Below are 23132 nucleotides of genomic sequence, written 5' to 3' on the forward strand. Positions count from 1 at the left end.
ACAGTTCCTTTTAACAGTTGCTTCGAACATTTCCTTTTTACACTTTTGACCGTTGCTGTTTACAGCTTGCTTGACAGTTCCAATGAGTTTATGCACATTCATGTCCAATTTTAACAATCCTAAAGGCCACCTGGCCTCTCCCAAAGGGCACTTAACCTCCGTAAAAGATGTCCCAGGGCTATATCCAAAGGAATACCGTATTCTGCGAAAGGACACCCTAACTGTCAAGAGGACTCCACAAAGTTTAGATCTGGTCTTATCAGTTCTGATCTGTACAATCATGTTTCCCACACCTGGCTAATGAAAATCGGACCTAACAACTGCCCATATAAAATAGCAGCTTCCTCCAGTCATGGACATTCATGCGCAAATCTCAACCCAGCCCCATTTCAGACCCCAATAAATGGCAGATGCCACTTTTGGGGGTGCGACTTCCTGATTTCAGTCTCCTCTGCCTTTTCCACAATGATGGAGAGGAAAATCCAGGCCATCCTCTCCAACTCTATCCTGTCAAGTCTCCTCAATATCTAACATGTTTCTTTCGCTTCTCATTGCTGAAACTACGATGGGTATAGGCCCAACTGTTCAATCTTTCCTCATGAGAAAACCCCTTTATTCCAGGAATCAATCTGGCAAAACATCTCTGAACTGCTTCCAATGCAGTCAAAGGAGACCAAAACCTTATGCAGTATTCTAGTTGTGGTTTAATGAACATCCTGTACAGTTATACCAAGACTTCGCTTCCATCACACCATAAGATGTAGGAGCAGGAGTAGGTCGTTCTGCCATTGAGTCTGCTCCGCCATTTCAATGAGATCATGATTTTAATATGATAATCCTCCGCTCCACTCTCCTGCTTTTTGCCATAACCCTTGATTCCTTTACTGATTAAAAATCTGTCTATCTCAGCCTTTAACATACTTAATGACCCAATCTCTACAATGCTTAACAGTAAGGAATTTCACAAATTCACTACCCATCTCTGTCTTAAATGGGCAACCCCTTACTCTGAGATTATGTCCTCTGGTCCTAGATTCTCCCACAAGGGGAAACAACCTCAACATTTTATATTCCATCCACCTTGCAATAAAGGCCAACATCCCATTTGCCTTCCTAATGACTTGCTGTCCCTGCTTGCTACCTATTGTGATCTTTCTGTATTGCAGCATTCTGTAATCCGTGTTCATTTAAATAATATTCTGCTTTTCTGTTCTTCCGGCCAAAATGGTCAACCTCACATATGCAACCAACTTTTGCCCACTCATTTAACATATATCAATATCTCTATGCAGATTCTTTGGGCGGAATTTTGTCGGCACGTCCGCCCGAGGTTCGAATGATCCCACCTGAGGCCAATGGAGAATGCCGTTCTCCGAGCCTCGTCCATCCCCGGAATCGGGGCAGACGTGCTGGTAAAATTTCGGCCTTTGTGTCTCTTTCACAACTTAATTTCCTATTTAACTTTGTATCATCATTAAATTTGGCTACAATACACCCCATCTCTTCATCCAAATTGTTAATATATGTTATAAATAGTTGAGTCACCAGGACTTATCCCTGTGAGACTCCTCTAGTTAGTTTTCCTGTTAGTTAGCCAATCCTCTATCCATGTTAATATATTACCCCAACACCATGCACTCTTATCTTGCATAGTAACCTTCTAAGTGCCACCTTATCACATCCTGTGAATGAATGATTATTTGTCAATTAGCACTATTCACAGCCTCTTGAGAATTTGAGTTTTAGATTTCTACTACAGACATTCATTGTGTGCATCCTGATTTCAGTTTAAATGGCCTGGATCTGATTTTAGGGTTATGTTCATTTATTCTGAAACCCCCCCCCAATAAGAGGAAATAGTTTCCTGCATTTCTCCTGTTGAATCTCTTATCACTTAACAATCTTGATCAGATCATCCCCCAACATTCTAAGCACAAGGGCATGCAAACCAAGTTTCTGCACCTTATCCTTATAGTTTAACCCTTCTGCCTGGAATAATTCTGATGAATCTATGCTACATCCAATATATCTTTCATGCGATGTCCAAAAGTGAATGCAGTACTCTAGGTGGGGTATGACTAAGGCTCTGTGCAACTGAAGCACAACTTTCTCAATTTTGTGATCCAACTCTCTTGAGATAAAGGCTAACATTCAATTTGCCATTTAATTACATTTTGTACCTGTTCACTAGTTTTAAATGATTTGTGTGCATGGACACCTAAATCCATTTGCTCCTCCACAACTCTGAATCTCTCATCATTTAGGATTTTTGAAGTCCTGTTAAGTTGACAAAACAAAACACATTCAGTTGTTGTCCTTTTAATTTATATTGATAACTGAAGGACGAGTTAATCTAATCATTGGAATTTTGTTTGCTTGACTGATGTTATCCATTATTAACATTGCTTTCCATGTTGGTACAGAGATTCCTCAAGAAGGATATGACTGCTAGGATGTTTGACATAAAAGAACTATTACAATCTTGTAAATGTAGTTAGGCATGATGAGATTTTGCTCAATTATTACTTGTGTCTTTGGTATAATGCATGTTTATCTTGAGGATAATTGGCAGTTAATATTGGTAGTAGACTTGCATGTTTGAACAAGTACAGATTAGGTTCCCACCAAGTCATGTGGTTTGGAAATTCCAATACCTGCTATCATCCAGGAACTATACTACAGGGGAGAGGGACATGCTAGGGACAGTGCCAGGGGTGAGCCTTTTGGGGACTCCCACTGGGGGGAGTTTTACCTTATTTGTTTGGGGGGTTGCCCCATTGTTTGTGGGGAGGGGGGTTCCCCCATAGTGAGGTGGGTTCCTCTGGTGCTTGTGGGGAGAGGGTGAGGGGGGGTTCCCTGGTCCTGATGGGGGACTGGGTTGCCCCCATGCTTGTGTGGGAGGTCCCTCATATGTGGGGGGTGGAGGTAGGGAGTATTTTTTTCAGTGCACATTGGGTGCCCTTTAAATTTGGCACCCCAACCTCTGTGCAGCTGGCCCCACCAACATGACAGCAAAAACCACTCTTCCAGAGTGGTTTTCTGGAGAGCTGCATGCCAGTTTTTTTGTTTCAGCCAGCACACTGTGCACAGAGCACACACACAAGCACGCACCCTCCCTCCCTCCCAGCCAACTACTCGCTGCACAACCTCCCCTCCCAGAAAGTGTCAGAGAAGGCTTGGAATTGGAGTATAAGGGAAACATTTCTGAGGCTGTACCGCTTCCAATTTTGGTCCATTTCAGAATCAAACCCTCAATTGTGATCAGGTTGCCAAGTTGTGAAGGAAATGCAGAGAGGGAAGATGGGGAAAGAATTGTGTGTGGAAATGAGCTGGTGTCATAATGTAACCTTGGTTGAAGTAGCCTCATTCCCATTCCTAAGTCCCTTTAGCAGGAAGAAGTGCATCTTTACAGAGAGACTCCCATGTAGATAATAAGAGGGGAAGATCAAGCAATCAGGAACTGTTTTTTAAAGGATATTATTAAACTAGAAAGAGTGCAGAAAAGATTTACTAGGATGCTACTGGGACTTGATGGTTTGAGTTATAAGGAGAGGCTGGATAGACTGGAACCTTTTTCTCTGGACTGTAAGAGGCTTAGGGGTGATCTTACGGAGGTCTATAAAATAATGAGGGACATTAGTTAGGGGAGTCTAAAACTAGAGGGCATAGGTTTAAGGTGAGAGGGGAGAGATACAAAAGGGTCCAGAGGGGCAATTTTTTCACACAAAAGATGGTGAGTGTCTGGAACAAGCTGCCAGAGGTAGTAGTAGAGGCGGATACAATTTTATCTTTTAAAAAGCGTTTAGACAGTTACATGGGTAAGATGGGTATAGAGGGATATGGGCCAAACGCATATTTTTGGGACAAGCTTAGGGGTTAAAAAAGAGATGGCATGGACAAGTTGGGCCGAAGGGCATGCTTCCATGCTGTAAACCTCTATGACTCGAAATAAAAATGTTTTGTGTGTGTTCTTTGTGCTCTTTAAGGTGGCCAGTATCAGGATGAAACTCTCCCATCTCTGTGAGAGATTAGTGCCAGATAGTAGCAATGTTTTTTTTAACTAGACTGGGGCTTTCCTCAGCAAGAGTAAGGTTTTAATGAAGAAGTTAAAGTCAAAGAACTTTGAGAAAGGAAGGCTTATAAAGCGCAGAATTGGCAGGCAAGAAAAATAATAAACCAGTTATTTTCTTCATTACTGTTCCCAATTCGTTAACTCTTGGGGTGCCTCCTATGAATAGACAAAACAAAAAACTTGTAACATCAACTAGGCAACAAGGGAGAAATTTGCAGCTAGTGGGGTCTATTCAGTTATACAATTGATATCAGGTGATGTCAGGTCTTACGAAGAAATGTGCCAACAGCATTTATGAGAAGGAGAAGGGGCTGTGGTGGTGGGGGGGGGGTTGGGTTCAGTACACAGTGATAAATATTTCCATTGGGACAGGAAAACATTGAGGTGGATTTTGTGGCCAGTGTAAAAGCAATGATGCTCACTGCTGACCGTGAAGAAAACTGCCCATAAAAGCCTAACCACTTCCTCAGCCTGATTTTCCCTTTCCTGATGGCAGTTTAAATCTGGTACCTGAATACGGAGATCTCCAAATGTCTGACATACAAAGCAAACCAGGAAGTTAAAAGTGACCGTCCTTCACCTTTTGATTTAAATTTTCAGACAGCGAAATAAATGATTATGATTCAATTAAGGTAGAAACTAAAACACCATAAGTGAACATTAAAAATAAGTTTTAAACTATGTTGAATTTCTTATAATGTCCAGAAATTTTACATTGGCTCTCCAGGACCAGTGAGGGTGCTCAGCAGTAATTATTGGCTTAATACGCCATTAAAATCCCGTTTACACCAGGTTCAACAAGGTACATCCCTTTTTGAAGGGTTCTGACAACAGAGTTAAAGTGGAAATTTTTGTCAATTCACTTGTCCTGTCAAGTTAGTAAGCTCAGGAAGAGCATAGAATCAATGACAGCAACTTCTGGATTTCAGCAATATTGACGCATGTCCTGGCTCCCAGAGTTGCTGTCAGTTACAGTGGAGTAATGACACTGATGACAGTTTTGTTGTCATTACCACTGCAAAATCTGGGACTTAAGTACAAAATTTGTCACTCTGCAAGGTCCTAAGACTTTGACCAATATCTTTCAATTGTAAATCATATTATTTCAGTCAAGGCAGGGCAAAAAGCCATGTAGATGCAAGAAGTATTGTTGGAAACATTTTTTTTTTCAATTATGACTTCTCTGTGTAAACTGAAAAGCTTTATTTGCTTCCTTTGCCATATTGGATGACTATAATCATAGAGGTAACATAGATCAATTTGGGTTAGATAAAAGCTTTTGCTTATATTAATTTTCTTTCAAAGTTATAGTGTCATTTCTGTCCCAGAAAATGCAGGAAAGACTCAGAACGTCAGGCAGCATCTGTGGAGAAAGGAAAGTGGGGTTAACGTTTCGGGCCAATGAGCCTTTGTCAGGTAATGAGTATTGACATGGATGTGTAGTGGCATAAGGGACTATTGTGTTGTCATTTTATATACTGGATACTAGTTTGAATTCTCTAAAAGGGCTGTGTGGCTCATTTTTTTGCCCCAGTCTCTGTCATTTTCCCTCTTCCTTAAGCTTGGTAATGGTATGTCTGGAGGAAATGCCATTCCTGATTCGGAGAAGCCAAGACCATTGTAGGGTGTCAACAATGTCCCATCCTCAGAAACGGTATAGTGGCACAGTGGTTAGTACTGCTGTCTCACAGCACCAGGGACCTGGGTTCGATTCCCGGTTTGGGTCACTGTCTGTGCGGAGTCTGCACGTTCTCCCCTTGTCTGCGTGGGTTTCCTCCCACAGTCCAAAGATGTGCGGCTTAGGTGGATAGGCCATACTAAATCGCCCCTTAATGTTAGGGGGGCTAGTTAGGGTAAATGCATGGGGTTATGGAGATATGGTCTGGGTGGAATTGTGTTCGGTGCAGACTCGATGGGCTGAATGGCCTCCTTATGGACTATTGGATTCTATGAACCGTGAGCAGCAAGTGCTAGTCTGTGTGAGCAGGACACCAGCAAAACAATAATTATTCAAAAAGTTATTCTGAGCTGCAGGAATCATGGATGAAACTGTTCAGACCCTTAAACTTCTAATTTCCAGGTATCTCATTTGATTCTGACATAAACTACAGCTTATGCTGTTCATTCTAGCCCACACTGAGTGCATTGTCAGTGCAGCAGCAATGGTAACTCTGAGCTGCAGCCACCACTGGCCTCATTAAATTATGCACCAATGAGTTCACTTGGTGGGTAGGGCCAAAATAGGTGGCACAGTGGTTAGCACTGCTGCCTCGCAGTGCCAGGGACCCAGGTTCATTTCCGGCCTCGGGTCACTGTCTGTGTGGAGTTTGCACGTTTTCTCCGTGTCCGCGTGGGTTTCCTCCGGGTGCTCCCGTTTCCTCCCACAGTCCAAAGATGTGCGGGTTAGGTTGATTGGGGTGGCACAGTGGTTAGCACTGCTGCCTCACAATCAGGGCATGTGAATTTTCTTCCTTTAGTAAACTGGGATGGAAGGTGCTTTTTCTGATCTTCTGTTCTAATGCTGACACTCCAAATTCCATTGCATATTTTACGTAGAATAAAATCCCTCCAGTGCAGAAGGAGGCAAATTGGCCCATTGAGCCTGCACTAACAACAATCCCACCCAGGCCCTATCCCCTTAACCCCATAAATTTATTCTACTAGTTCCCCTGACACTGAGGGGCAATTTACCTTGGCCAATCAACCTAATCTAATTTGGAGGAATGCATGTATCTCAAAGGGTTGTCGGCTGAAGGCAGTTGCAGAGATAGGGTGGGACAAGACAATGGGGGCGGGGGGGGGGGGGTGGATTTGAAAGCAAGGATGAGAATTTTAAAATTGAGCTGTTGCCTAACTGGGAGCCAGTGCAGGTTAGAAAACACAAAAGTGATGGATGACAGGAAATTAATGCAAGTTGAAATAAGAATTTTTGATGGGCTTCGAATGGCCACTTGAATTTTTCATCACTCCACCATTGGTGGCTGTGCCTTCAGTTGCCAAGGCCCAAAGCTCTGGAATGCCCTCCTTCAATCTCTCTTACGACGCTCCGTAAAATCTATATCTTTGACCAAGCTTTTGGCCATTTGGCCTGATATCTCCTTCTGTATCTCACCTCAGTACCAAATGTTTGCTTTATAACTTTCCAGTGAATTGGTTTGGGATGCTTTGTTGTGGTAAAGACATTATAAATAAATTCAAATAAGTGTTATGGGTTGTAGGGGAGGGGGTGGTGAAATGAAAGATGGGAGGTCAGCTCGAATTGAATTTCAATAGACAAGTCTGGAAGTAACAAAAGTATGGAAGAAGGTTTCAGCAGCAGATGAAATGTTTCAGAGATTTATATCTGTACGAATAAAGGAAATGGCATGTGCTGTTTCTCTGCAAAAGGTATAAACATGAACAAGGCATGTTAGAAACTAGAGTGTATCAGAAACAATGAAGAATCGTTTTATATTTTGCTTTTGTGTAACTTAATCACAACAATGTTTGTAACAGTATTTGGAGAATTATTTTTAACGTTAATGTTTATTCTCTTAGCATCTTTTTCCTGAGAAATACCATTTTATTGGCTCTTAACAGCCAGAATTTCCAGTTGCTCCACCCACTCATTTACTCTTCCTATAACTCAGGGTCCAGCTGTCAGATGAGGACATTGGACAGTGGAATTGGAACTTTTCCCCTTCCTGATTCTACAAACCGGGTGACAGGAAGACACCTTCCCAAAGCAACATCCTACCTTGAATGTGACCTTTCCTCATCCCTGCAAGAAGCAGCCCATTTGACCAATGTTTCTCAAAAAGCAAAAACACTGGAGCGAGAAGTGCCCAACAGGACTGAATGCAGCAGTCCCGGGCAAGACGTGATTGGTCATTCAGCTTCGGATCCGACAGTGGCTGCCAAGGCTGTACAGGCATTTCAAAGTTGCCTTCCTGAGCCATCTACTGCAGGTAAATGTCAAATGTACTTTTAGCAAGTTATACACCCAAATGTCTCTGCACAGCGCGATAACAGGTCATGGAATAAAGGGATTAATTAACTTATAGAATGTGAGTTCCTGCTAGTAAAGCTTATCAATGTGAAGTCTCAGAGGAGAGAACTGGCAGAATTTTAAATCCATTGGCATCTACCATATTCATATTAAAATTTTAATGAAACCCTTCAAATTAAACTCGTGCAATGTGAATATCATAATTAGTGTGTCAATCACATGATTTTATTCACATAATTTCAAATGTGCTTTAAGTGTAAAGGCTATACTGCGTAACTAGCATATAGCAATATAAATTGAGCAATGCTGTGTGTATATAGCTTCAACAATATTCCTTTTGTCTCAAATATTTGCACTGATAATGTGCGTGTTTGTGGGCAGCTCATGCGAGAAGCCTCAGCCATACATTATATGCTGTACAGCTCGATGGTCACGTATGTGACCTTATTTCTGGTATGGAGCAGGCTATGTGATTAAACACTGTCATTATAACAAATTGAATAGAATCCATGAGCAATGGATTGTTTTATGAAGACCGGGTAATAGGAAAAGTCTGTAGTGATCTGGTTGCAAGACGTCACCATACTGACAATGGCAGAGTACGGTCTCTTAATTAACATGTCAAGATGTCAACATCGCAAGATACTGTAAACCAGATAGTCAGTGTGTCTGTATTCGCCACCTGATTATTTGCTAGGTGATTCTACTTTCTGTGCACATCTCTAGAGAGCAGTCCGCGCATTGTTAGTTGAACCATTTTATTTATTATATAGTTAACAATTGTTTTACCATGAACAATATATTAAAATAAGTAATGTAAATATTAAATACCGTTAATAGCCTGGATATTATGCCCTTACCAGAAAGAGAAATTTTGTTGACATTAAATGGAATTTGAAGTAACTTAATGATATGATTCCATCCTAGGTTTCCTGGTGTCTAAATGCAAAATACAAGATGATATGAATCAAAGTTATATTCCTGCCCAATTTTCAAACATCTGTAAAAGTCAACATTCAGACCTTCCAGAGAAAATGAAGGATTTGCCACAGCCAGGTAGCTCTCATGTGCTGAGTACACAGGTAAGACATCATTGAGCGTATTCTTATATTTAAGGTATAAATAAGTTTGCTAAATGTTACACTTCAATTCATGAGAAGCCATTAATGCCTCTCAGATATTTGCTATCTTGGAATGTGAATTGCACATATAATTTCAGGTACATTATTTCTCATCATTAAACCGTTTTGCAAGAAATAGCACATATAATACCAACCATCAGAGGATGGTAAGGGACAGGTTCAAAGCTGAATAAATCCCTTATACAATATCTAAACAGTTTGTGTGTAAAAGACAGGTGACATGAAGTGATTTCAATGCTGTAATCTAACTCGGATTTCAGATGACAGTCGTAAGTGCTTGAGCTTTGCTTTCATATCTTGACATTTTTGAACCCTTGCTTATGTTATCACTTTGTAGCCACATTGATATCCATTATTCTTGATACACAAGCTGTGATATTTTCCTGTAGCAATGAAATAAATCACAATCCCATTGTTGCTTAAGCCATGTAATTCAATTCTGCTCCACTCAGACATGAATCTTTAACCATGAAGAAAATGAAAATAGAAAACTACAAAGGAAAAGTATTGTTAAGCCTCCTCATATATTGTATAGGATAAAATACTTGCCAGTACGGTTCATGGCACTGGCATATCGCAGAGTTGCGTTGATGTTCATAAACTGCTTGTGCTTCACCCTCACAGTTCATGGTTTAATTTTACTCTTTGATATGTTGCTTTCTTGAAGCAAAATGCAAAGTGTTATCCTACGTGTCTACATAACTATTATATACATGTGTCCTTGTGCACAAACTAAATGTTTGCCTTATAATTACAGATGAAATATATTATCAACTGCAAATTTATACAGCATATATTATAATTACGCACAACAATGTCTCATCATTATAATGTAAAGTTGGGCCGAAGGGCCTGTTTCCATGCCATAAATCTCTATGACTCTATTATAGGTGAGAAGCATAGCTGACATCGTCATAAGTATAAGAAATGTTGAAATACAGAAGTTTACTTAGGAATTATTGATTTCTGGATATATATGGATGTGATTTGACTTAATAAAAATAATTCTATAACATTTATGCATGTTGAACAAGGAAGATTTAATATTGCCAAAGCCTACAAACAAATCTGGGGGTAAATGTATGTGTAACAAGTAGCCAGTGCTGTGTGTTTGCCACTGAGTATAAAACACAGCCCAATGTGCAATGTGTTGCACGCAATGATACATTGGGCTTGACATGATTCTTAAAGGCTTGAGCATTGTTATTACTGTTTACACCATCTTAGCCCTTTACACATTGTTGGCTTATAGTGCACCACAGAGTGTTGTTTTGTAGTAGAAACTATCAGTTGAATAAGTTGGTATCTGAACCATGAGATGAGATTAGTTTTGATCTAAACATTTTTTGTAAAATTGTGGGGAAGCAGTTTTACAGATTATGAATCTATGTAATGCTGATCTGCTGCTAAGTATCGGGAATCCGTGATATTACGACCCCAGTTGGTGTTGTAGCAGGATGGGAAGATCCCAGGATGGAACCCTGGCTCAAAAGATTGTAACTTTTACTTTTTTTTAGAAAACATGGAGGAACAGAGTAACAGAACTGTTAATTAGTTTGAACAACAAGAAAAACATTTATTAAACATGAAAATGGATTATGATACAATATTCCTTTACTCCCCCCTTATCTTATCTTAACAAATACACACAGATTTTAAGACTAACATAAATTACAAAGTATATCTTAAGCTACAAATGTCTCAGTAACACAAAGACACTTTGTGCACACATTTTGGCTGTGGTCAAACACACAGTCTTCTCTGAATCCAAGTGAATGTCTGTGGATTTCTCTTCAGAAACCCCCGGATGATTGTCACATGACAGTTTCTAAACTCCACTCCAACACAACACTTTACAATCTTTTTTCACAATGATGCTTCCCATTAGCGGTTTGCATTCCAAAATTCAGGCCAGGTTTTCCAGATGACTCTTTTAAACGATCCTCTTTTAAAATCAAGCTTTCACTATTAGGAAAACAGTTTTAAGGGATTTATATTTGTATTGGCAAACATTAGAAATGAGGTATAGTTTTAAGTGGGTTTAATTTAATGCTTCTGTGGAAGAAAGGGTTAAACTAATAGTTAGATTTATGCTGGACAAAGGTGTTTGTATGAGTGGCTGTTGATTCAATTCCAATTGTGTTTCTATTGTGCTTTGAGAAGGCCACGGCATGAAAAGCAAGTAAGCTAGCAGAAGGATGACTCCATTCCAATTTTAGCAGTGGATCCAGTATCCAATCTTTACACCACCCCCTTTAGGATTTCTTTGTCTTGACTGCTGTACAAACTGTTGACAAACACTTTAACTCTCAATTCTTAGACTCTATTAAAGTAGCGTCAAACTTTTGATTTACCACTGAAGTCTATCTTCCCACTTTAAATCTGGCTACTGCAATTGCCTCGTTAACTCAGAACACTTTGTTTACCCTTCCTTGAATTCTTCTGAACAAAACCTTGGTTTTTGGTCTCTTAACTTCAGTCGTCTTAAGACTTTTCTGTCTCAAATACTTAGTTACCTTGACTGTGACTAATTGGTTCATTGGGAAGCCTCTCTCTTTGCAGCTCTTGTCCTGTCCAATCTTCTGACAGTGTTGGGAAATGTTTACTCCCTAGTCTCCTTCTTCAAATTCAAACAAATTCAGCTAAACTAAGAACAAAATGCTTTTCTACATTAAAAGGGCTTCCAGTTGCTAAGCAATGCCTACATACTTCTGCTAGCTTATTTCCTCTTCATGGCGTGGCTTTCTCTAAGCATAATAGAAACACAGTTGGAATTGAACTAACACCCACTCATACAAACGCCATAAAATAAGTCCAACATAAACCAACATAATGGCATTTGCTACCAAATAAACCTGTTGGACTTTAACCTGGTGTTGTTAAAACTATTACAACATGAATCTAACCATTGGTTTAGCCCTTTCTTCCACAGAAACATTTTATTAAACCCACTTAAAATTATATCTCATTTCTAATGTTTACCAATACAAATATAAATCCTTTAAAACTACCTCTCTTTTCCTAATAGTGAAAGCTTGATTTTAAAAGAGGATTTGTAATGGATATGCAGAAACTGAAGCTTTCTTGATCTCCACCATTTAAAAGCAACAGGAACATTTTCAAGGAGCTATTATTATGTCTCGTGCACAATCACCCGCATACATCTTGGATTTCTGATGGCTTCAGGAAATTACAGACTCTCCACTGACTGGTCTGTGGGTGACACTTGGGACGAGAGTTTGAACCGTTGGTAAAAGCGGGAATGATTATGAGTGTGATTTGAAAATCATCCAAGCACAGCCATTTTGGAAGCGCCAACCCTTGAAATTCCATTCCTGGCAAATCAAAAGAAGCAACTGGGGAATCAAAAAGCAAATGGAACCATTTTGCTATCTTTAGGCATCTTACATTTGAATATACAGATAAATGACTAAACATTCTGATTTTCAACTTGCAGATAATTAATGCTTTTGAAATGTAACTGCCTTTTATTAAGTGAATGTAGTGGCCAGTTTATATTGCATGTCATTCATTGTTAACTGCTAAGTAAACATTTTCTTGACTACTTTGTTGTCCATCCCTAACTGACATTATTAATATGCATCATTAGTTGGGTTGTAAGCTTCCATTCGAAAAAAAATCTAAATCCCACAGCAATGTATTTAATTTATGCAAAACTCCACTAAAGTAGTGCAGCATTCCACTAAAACATTGCCCTCTATTAGAGCAAACAAAGGTTTTGACTTAAAACATTTAAATTATATTTCTGAAGGTACTTGACAAAGAATCACTTGAGATGAAAATTGTAAGACTCCAATTCCTGTGTAATACCAGATTAGGCAAAGCAGTTATCGGAAAGAAGTTTTCAGCAAAATACGTGAACTCCTGCCAATGAGCTTCTGAAGAGGCAATCCTGGAAGTTGTCTTTTTTACCCCCTCAGATGCAAAATGGAAACCTTTATTTTAAAGTTTATTTTATCATTGTCACAAGTAGGCTTACATTAACACTGCAATGAAGTTATTGTGAAAATTCCTTAGTTGCCACACTCCGACGCCTGTTTGGGTACACGGAGAGAGAATTTAGCATGGCCAATGCACCTAACCAGCATGTCTTTCAGACTGTGGGAGGAAACCCGAGCACCCAGAAGAAACCCATGCAGATATGGGGAGAATGTGCAGACTCTGCACAGACGGTGACCCAAGCTGGGAATTGAACCCAGATCCCCGGTGCTGTGAGGTAGCAGTGCTAACCACTGTGCCACCCCACCTTTTGGCAAAATGTAATGAAGGTATCAGGATGAAATGAATGGACATGTTCTAGCAGCTGTACAATTGTTTTTGCAGGAACAAGCGATGCGGCTATGTTCATACTCTGCCAGTAGCAGTGACAATGAAACAGAAGCAGAATTTGGAACAAATGAGCATGGAACCGGGGGTAAAGAATTACTCGGCAAACTGAGGAACTGCAAGCATGGTAAACTAATTGAAAAATCTTATATCTTAACCCTAAGCAGTTACCAGTTCTTGCAGAAAAAAATGTTCTCGGGGCACTGTAAATTCTCCTAATATCTGACTACAGTTTATGGCCTATTTTAATACGTTACACAGTTTATTTTGGCTCATTTTCAATAAGTAATAGTCTGAGCAGCCATAAAAACCAGATGAACGAGTTTTGCCTCATGTGCTATAGAGAAAGGAAGAAGTGTGTTAATGTCCTGTGAACCATACCAGGGAAAATATTTTGTCCGGTTCTTTGACCGGTTCACCATTATATAGATTAACCACTTTTAATTTATTCAGCTTTTTTTTGGTTGTACCCACCTTACTGAATGAAGCAAGCTACAATGGCACAAGTTGCAGGTGAAAGCATACTCCCCTCCCTTTTTGGAACGTGCTGTTTAGGAATATAGATTTTATTCAGTTGTTTTTATTAGTTTTCTGCAGCAAAGGGTAGATTGTGTTTTTAATTGACTTGAAGAATAGAACCTTGAAACTCCTCTGGAGGGTTTTTCAGATGAACTCAGACAAGTTGAGACTTCTGCCTGTGCCATGGCATGGATATAACGAAGGGGACAGATGAAAGAAGCATCCACCAACAGTACCAGCAGAATTTTGAAAAATCTAATAAGAAGAGTCCTAACATAACTGCCTTTAAACTTTTGAATGGACCTACCTTATATTGAGTTGTTCTTTCTCTACACCCAAGCTATGGCTGTAACACTACATTCTGCACCTTCTCCTTTCGTTTATGAAAAGTATGTTATGTCTGCATAGGGCGCACGAAACAACACTTTTCACTGTATACCTATACACGTGACAATAAATCAAAATCAAACTGGGCACTACTGCTTAACTACCCAGCTCCCTCTCGGTAGCATAGGAACCATAGTCGGCCATTCAGCCCTTCTGCTCACTGAGCTATGAATGTACAATGTGAGTCAATCTAGGAGGAGAATTCCTAGTCGACATTGACTAACCTTTATACTTGCTTTTTAAACAGGCTGGATTGTTACACATATTAAGTAGGATTAAAAAGGATTAAGTTTCGTAGGCATAAAAGGCACAATGATTAAAACGTTTTCACTGCTGTTGTTTTGGCGGCTATGTTATTTTGAACAAGATAGGCTGTTGAAGCCAAGCGGCGCCATGATCAATATGCACTTTGCAATGGTGCTCAACCAAGAAAAACCCTCTTGACTTCCCCATGACTTAATCACTGACCCTCAGCGCTCTTAGAAATAATGTAATATTAAGTTCAGCATTTGTGTTATAGATTTAATTTCTGTTTACTTTTTTCAGGAAGTCAACAACACCACATTGACAAGTATCCATGCTTTGGAAACACATCAGCAGTTATTAGCTTCTGTCAGCCAAATCTATATATGCATTATGGAAAGGAAAGGCAACATTTCAACGTTAAGCGGTTGCACAGTGGCATAAGTAATGATGGCAGGGTTGGTGATACTCCAAATGTAAGTATATATATATATATATGTCAATGTATTTGTTTCTGTGTAGCTGGTGTTAATGGACCCTATAATATTTTTGTACTTCTCATAATGTAACCTGTGTGATATTGTGCAGACATCAGAAACTTTGAAGTGACTATTGCCATTACACACTTTTCAAAATTGCATATGATCGAGAGGTGTGAAAACAAATGCTAAATACTGGAGACACTGGCAATCTGAAATAAAAACAGAAACTGGAATGCTCAGCAGGTCAGACAGCATCTGAGGAGAGAAGCAGGGTTCATGTTGATGATCTTTCATCAAAATGGTGAAAAGATAATGCCATACATGTTTTATTGCTGGTATCAGACACAACCAAATCAAAGTAATAATGAGTGCAGTGCCTGATTTCCAGCTGAGATGCACATATTTTCACTAATTTTCTCTTTAAATGTCTACCTTAATTATTTTTAAAAATAAAATCGGGCACTATCCAATAAGATATAGTAATATACTATAATATAAAGTACCTAACAACATTTTCTCCATTATATCATTTCTGTTAACATCCTAATCCATAACAAACTTAAATTGTACCATGTTGTGATCGCTATCACTAAAATGCTCCTCCACCATCACCTCAACCACTTGTCTGGCTTCATGCCCCAGAATCAGGGCCAGCACAGCTTCCTCCCCTGTTGAGCCCTCCACATATTGATTTTAAAAAGCTCTCATCTACACATTTCAAGAAACCTACTCCATCCAAGCCCTTGACACTATGTATATCCCAGTTAATGTTGGGAAAGTTGAAATCACCTAATACAATAACCCTATTGTTATTGTTTTTACACACCTCCACAAACTGAGCACATATTTATTTCTCAATATCCCTCTGGCTATCTGGGGATTTATAATAAATGCCTAACAATGTGGCTGCTCCTTTTTTTATTCCTAAGCTCTACCCACAAAGCTTCATTTAATGCCCCCTCCAAATATCATCTCTCCTTATAGCAGTAACTGACTCCTTAACTAATAATGCAATACCTCCTCCTCTTTTACCTTCTCCCCTGTCTCGCCTGAAGATTCTATATCCCGGAATGTTGAGTTGCCAATCGTGTCCTTCCTTCAACTATTTAAACCATGAAACCAACCTCTGCTTCTCCACTTATCCTCTCAAACTTTCAGACTGTCTGTCCAAACATTCAGACTTAAACGAGTTTTAATTTCTTTCAATTACATTGATCAAGTAGAAGAAATTAATCTTGAGCCCCAGGTCTGTAGCACAGAACAACTAGAATACAGTTCAGAAACTGCAAGTTGAAAAGCTGACCTTGGTCTCAAAATATCCAATAATTTTATCTGTTACTTTGCAAGTTGAATATGCAAGGTTAGAAGTGTGCTGTTGTTCAGTCTAGAATGGAAGAGTGAGAACTCTAATCTCCACAGAACATGCCGGAGATGGATGGAAGAGATTTTAACATTTCAAAAATTGGAATGCAACTATTTAAAGTGGTAGGCGATGACCTAGTGGTATCATCGCTAGACTATTTATCCAGAAACTCAGCTAATATTTTGGCGACCCAGGTTCAAATCCCGCCACAGCTGATGGTGGAATTTGGATTCAATCAAAAAAAATCTGGAATTAAAAATTTACAGATGACCACAAAACCATTGTTGATTGCTGGAAAAACCCATCTTGTTCACTAATGTCCTTTAGGAAAGGAAATCTGCCATCCTTACCTCGTCTGACCTACATGTGACTTCAGAACCACAGCAATGTGGTTGACTCCCAACTGCCCTCTGAAATGGCCACTCAGTTCAAGAGCAATTAGGGATGGGCAATAACAGCTGGCCTAGCCAATGATGCACATGTCCCACAATTTAATTTAAATGAGGCTGCAAACCTCAAATCTTACCAGTGTTTTAGAGACAAATGCTATGGGCCATGTTTCAGAGGGCTCGGGAAACCTAACGTAGAATTTTAAGGGTGACAAGAGAGTTGGCATCCAATGTGCAGCCACCCACTCTCTAAGCCCCACTGCCCTTTAACGCTCACTTGAGTGCTAATTGGCAGCGGGCAGGACTTCTGTCTGCCCTTGGAAGGAAGTCACATCCATGAGAGCTGTTGGCCAGTCAGATTAACCGATAGCTCTTCTACTTGGCCAGAAACAGCATTGCAGTGGCCAAAAGCAGTGCTGCTGTGTTTTGCCTGGGACTACGTCCCAACACCTTTGAAAAGGTAAGTTCCCGGGCAGGAGAGTAGGGGATGCCGGGAAGGTCGGAAGGTGTGTGGGGGGATGGGGGTGGGGGGGGGGGGGAACGGTGATTGTGGTTTTGGGAGGTAGGCTGAGGGTGGGGGAGGGGGGTCCCAGCTATGAGGAGGTTTCTCCCCTAACCTCAGTGGAAAAAGCCTGCTTGCATTCACTCTATACCCATTATAATTTTATACACCTCTATCAAATCTCCCCTCATTCTTCTACGCTCCAGGGAATAACGTCCTAACCTATTCAACCTTTCTCTGTAACTCAGTTTCTCAAGTCCCTGCAACATCCTTGTAAACCTTCTCTGCACTCTTTCAACCTTATTAATATCCTTCCTGTAATTAGGTGACCAAAACTGCACACAATACTCTAAATTTGGCCTCACCAATGTCTTATACAATCTCACCATAACATTCCAACTCTTAGGCTCAGTACTTTGATTTATAAAGGCCAATGTACCAAAAGCACTCTTTACGACCCTATCTACCTGTGACGCCACTTGTAGGGAATTATGTATCTGTATTCCCAGACCCCTCTGTTCTACTGCACTCTTCAGTGTCCTACCATTTACCTTGTATGTTCTACCTTGGTTTGTCCTTCCAAAGTGCAATACCTCACACTTGTCTGCATTAAACTCCATCTGCCATTTTTCAACTCATTTTTATAGCTGGTCCAAATCCCTCTGCAAACTTTGAAAACCTTCCTCACTGTCCACTATACCTCCAATCTTTGTATCATCAGCAAATTTGCTGATCCAATTTACCACATTATCATCCAGATCATTGATATAGATGACAAACAACAATGGACCCAGCACTGATCCCTGTGACACACCACTAGTCACAGGCCTCCACTCAGAGAAGCAATCCTCCACTACCACTCTCTGGCTTCTTCCATTGAGCCAATGTCTAATCCAATTTACTACCTCTCCATGTATACCTAGCGACTGAACCTTCCTAACTAACCTCCCATGCGGGACCTTGTCAAAGGCCTTACTGAAGTCCATGTAGACAACATCCACTGCCTTCCCTTTATCCACTTTCCTGGTAACCTCCTTGAAAAACTCTAATAGATTGGTTAAACATAACCTACCACGCACAAAGTCATGTTGACTCTCCCTAATAAGTCCCAGTCTATCCAAATATTTGTAGATCCTATCTCTTAGTACTCCTTCCAATAATTTACCTGCTACTGACGTCAAACTTAACGGCCTATAATTTCCTGCATTACTTTTTGAGCCTTTTTTAAATAACGGAACAACATGAGCTATCCTCCAATCATCCGGCACCTCACCCTTGGATACCAACATTTTAAATATATCTGCCAGGGCCCCTGCAATTTCAACAATAGTCTCCTTCAAGGTCCGAGGGAATACCCTGTCTGGTCCTGGGGATTTATCTACCCTGATTTGCCTCAAGACAGCAAGCACCTCCTCCCCTTTAATCTGTATAGGTTCCATGACCTCCCTATTTGTTTGCCTTATTTCCATAGACTCCATGCCAGTTTCCTTAGTAAATACGGATGCAAAAAACCCATTTAATATCTCCCCCATTTCTTTTGGTTCCATACATAGCCAACCACTCTGATCTTCAAGAGGACCAATTTTATCCCTTACTATCCTTTTACTCTTAATATACCTGTAGAAGCTCTTAGGATTATCCTTCACCTTGTCTGTCAAAGCAACCTCATGTCTTCTTTTAGCCCTCCTGATTTCTTAAGTAGTTTCTTGCACTTTTTATACTCCTCAAGCATCTTATTTGCTCCCTGTTGCCTGTACATGTCATACATCTCTCTCTTCTTTATCAGAGTTCCAATATTCCTCGAGGACCAAGGTTCCTTATTCTTATTCACTTTGCCTTTAAACCTGACAGGAACATACAAACTCTGCACTCTCAAAATTTCTTCTTTGAAGGCCTCCCACTTACCAATCACATCCTTGCCTGTCCCAATCCACGCTTTTTAGATCCTTTCTCATTTCTTCAAATTTGGCCTTTTTCCAGTTTAGAACCTGAACCTGAGGACCAGATCTATCTTTATCCATGATCAAATTGAAACTAATGGTATTATGATCACTGTTATTTCCTTGCTCATCATTTTTCTCTCAACTTTTGTATTGATTGTGTTGATACCTGACATGGGTGCTTTAAATATGTTACTTGTGATACCAAACAACCTAGTATGGCATTCATCCCCTCAAATCAGTTCAGCCCTTCATTTTGATCATGGCTGACCTGTACCTCAACTCCACTTACCCACCTATATTCATACTGAACAAAAGTCTAACAAAAAGATATCTATCAATCTCACTGGGTGGCACAGTGGTTAGCACTGCTGCCTGACAGTGCCAGGGACCTGGGTTCGCTTCCCAGCTTGGGTCACTGTCTGTGCGGAGTCTGCACATTCGCCCCGTGTCTGCGCAGGTTTCCTCCAGGTGCTCCGGTTTCCTCCCACGGTCTGAAAGATGTGCTGGTTAGGTGCATTGGCCATACAACATTCTCCTTCAGTGTAACCGAGCAGGTGCCGGAGTGTGGCGAGTAGGGGATTTTCACAGTAACTTCATTGCAGTGTTAATGTAAGCCTACTTGAGACACTAATAACTAAACTCAATTTTTTCCAGATTTAAGATTTCCAGATTTCCACTTACCTTCTGTGAAAAGGTACATTCCAATTGCAATCTTAAATGTTCCCTCTCTGACTTTAACATTATGCATCTTTATATTAGAGTCCCTCACTAGGGGAAATGTTTGTCTGCGAAAGGTAAAGGAAATATCTAAAGGCTGCTCTCCCCTTTGAGGGGAGAGAGCTGACTGGTGGTGATTTTAACCTCAGGCGAGAGGCAAGGGTTGAGAAGGCGAGTCTTCAAGAATAACCTCAAACCGAATGGGAATTGCACCCGCACTGTTAGTGTCACTCTGCATCATGAACCAACCACCAGTCAACTGACCTTCATTCTATCAAACCCCTTTATCTTTTTGAATATAGCAATGAGAGAGTGGCACAGTGGTTAGCACTGCTACCTCACAGTGCCAGGGTACCAGGTTCAATTCCAGCCTCAGGTCACTGTCGATGTGGAGTTTACACTTTCTCCCTGCGTGGGTTTCCTCCAGGTGCTCTGGTTTCCTCCCACAGTCCAAAGATGTGCAGGTTAGGTTGATTGGCCATGCTAAATTGACCCTAGTGTCAGGGGAATTAGCAGGGTAAATGAGGGTAACGTGAATAGAGCCTGAGTGGGATTGTGGTTGGTACAGACTCGATGGGCCAAATGGCCTCCTTCTGTACTGTGGGGATTCTATGATCATCTCTCGACCTTCTAAACTCATGGAAACACCAATCAAGTTTACACAAACAGAACTCATAATGTAGCCAATTTTATTTCAACATAATATAGTGGTGATTAAATGTAGGAAATGCAAAGGAAATGCAAAGAAAATGACAAAGTTTGTTTTTGGTTCGATCTGCCATTGAGCTTTTATTTGATAAATGTGATTAAATGACAAATTTTATAGACTTAGAATAGTGAATTGTACCAAGTGAAAGATGGAAGTAACTTGCTCAGCTAATTCAGCAATCTAGTGGTGAAATGTGTTTTTGCCACAGCTATTGTTTATATTTTCCTGATAAGGCAACCATTACAATACTAATGATGTGTAATAATGAATAGGAAGCAGTAACATTATTTAAATGTAGTATGTTATAAGGGAAAAAAAGGCATTATAAAACTATGACCAAGTATGTAGGCTGCAATTTAAATGTTTAAAAGACTGCATTAGATTTATAGCCTGCCATTGAAAACTGTAATGTTTGGCAAATGTAAAGGTAAATTAAGCAGTCGAGAAGAAATCATGGTATTTTTTTTGTAATTAATGTACGAACATGTCCAAGTCCTCCCTTTTCAATTCAAGATTTATTTTATAGCTGTAGCAAGATTTGTAAAAGTCCATAGGAGAAATTAGTGCAAATATTTGCAAGATGAAGTAAGCTGAACGGCAGTTAGTGAGTAACATGTCCTTTATAACCTTCTAATCTTACTGCCAGGCATATTTCTCTAAAATACCATTAAAATTCAGTGGAAGTTGGGTTTTTTTCCTCTCACCATGATTAATGCTGGGTTAAGGGACCATCAAAATGCATTCATGAGTCTGTATTGCTTCCAAAATTATAGACTTCACAAGTTGGTTTTACTACCTGATTGCATTACACAGCTCTCTGACAAGTGTCCCTGCTTGATTTAAAATTGGTAATTCTCTTAACAGTTGACATTGTCGGACAAAAAAAACATAACAATGCATTTTCCAGCAGAGTATCAACATTGCTGGGAAAGAAATGTATTGATCCTTCCATTGAGGAATAATTTACAGGATTTTTTTTTTCAACTTAGCTTTTACGAATCTGTGAACGCAATTTTTTTCATGAGCTAATAGTTACCCATCTATCCTCACATTTTTAGAAGTATTTCAACCTATAGATTCTCTCTGCTGGAGTTGTTTGGGTAGTAGAGAAATAGCCACTATAAAAAGTGAATTAATTGTGTGAACTCCATCTGTAATACATTGGTTCTGTAATGCTCAAGAGATTTGCCTATCAGTATTTAACTTTTCAGAATGACAAATGGGAAGCACTGACCATGAAAGTATACTGGCTCTGATGTTGTTGTATTTGGTCCAACGCTACAAATGTTCTCCATAATAATTTGTTCATCACAAAAAGATCTATATAGTATTTAAATTGAACTTGCAGGATTCAGAACATTAAGTTTAAAAAAAAATCAAAGGGCTAATAATGGTTTCGTGATTACAACAGAAATATTCTTCCCTTAGTTTGCAAACTTCCATCAATTCTAAGACTTCAACAAATCCAAAATGCATAATCCCAAAACTAAAGATGGATGCCAGTTAAGCGGGATCTAATTATTAACCACTATTCTTTTCTGCGTTTCCTAAAAAGCTGAAGACAGAGTCCCTTTATACAGCTCATCAACAAAGAAATACTTATATGATGGTAGCAATGGGAGAGAAATACAAGTTATGGCTACTTATTTCTCTGGCATAGGAACAGTAGCTGGAATTCTCTGATGTCTGCTGCCCGCGAGAACGGAGAATTTGGCACTCAGCCAAGAAGAATCCTAGCCACGGCTGAGGTCGGAGAATTCTGGCTTTTTAAAAAATTAATTTACGAGATGTGGGCGTCGCTGCCTGAGCCAGCAATTGTTACCCATCCTAACTGCCCTTCATTTCAGAAAGCATTTGAGAGTCAACCACATTGCTATGACTCTGAAGTCACACATAGGCCAGACCAGGTAAGGATGGCAGATTTCCTTCCCTAAAGGAACAGCAGTGAACCAGATGGGTTTTTACGACAATCGACAATGGCCATCATTAGACTTCTTAATTCCAGTTATTAGACCTCCAAACTTCATGTCGTGATCTGTCAATCTGCACCCAAAGTGTGCTGAATGCGAAATTGGTTCAGGCAACTTTAGCTGTGCAGGGCCCCCAAATGAAGCAGATGTAGGCTTCTGTAAATTATTTCTCAATGCAGGGAATCAATGCATTTCTTTTCCAACAATAGAAAATCCGGTGTACAGTTTTTTGCAGGATGTAATGACCTCAATGAGACCCATGAAGCGGCCTCTTGGAGTACAAGCTCCCTGACAGAGGTAATGATTGCCTGTCCAATCAGGGAGTCTCACCAGTGTATATTGTGAGGAGTGTCAGGTCT

General features: G+C 40.0%; 1 protein-coding gene across 1 annotated transcript in view; it reads left to right on the forward strand.

The window, feature by feature from the left end:
- nckap5l (NCK-associated protein 5-like) overlaps positions 1 to 23132 on the forward strand; it is a 358788-nt gene that overhangs the window by 293514 nt on the left and 42142 nt on the right. Inside the window, exons 13-16 of the mRNA XM_078228130.1 lie at positions 7702 to 8019; positions 8988 to 9142; positions 13547 to 13676; positions 15002 to 15174. Coding sequence (XP_078084256.1) covers positions 7702 to 8019; positions 8988 to 9142; positions 13547 to 13676; positions 15002 to 15174 — 776 coding nt within the window. The remainder of the gene's footprint in view (positions 1 to 7701; positions 8020 to 8987; positions 9143 to 13546; positions 13677 to 15001; positions 15175 to 23132) is intronic.

The sequence above is a fragment of the Mustelus asterias genome, chromosome 14, assembly GCF_964213995.1.
Source record: "Mustelus asterias chromosome 14, sMusAst1.hap1.1, whole genome shotgun sequence".
NCBI classification, from domain to species: Eukaryota; Metazoa; Chordata; class Chondrichthyes; order Carcharhiniformes; family Triakidae; genus Mustelus; species Mustelus asterias.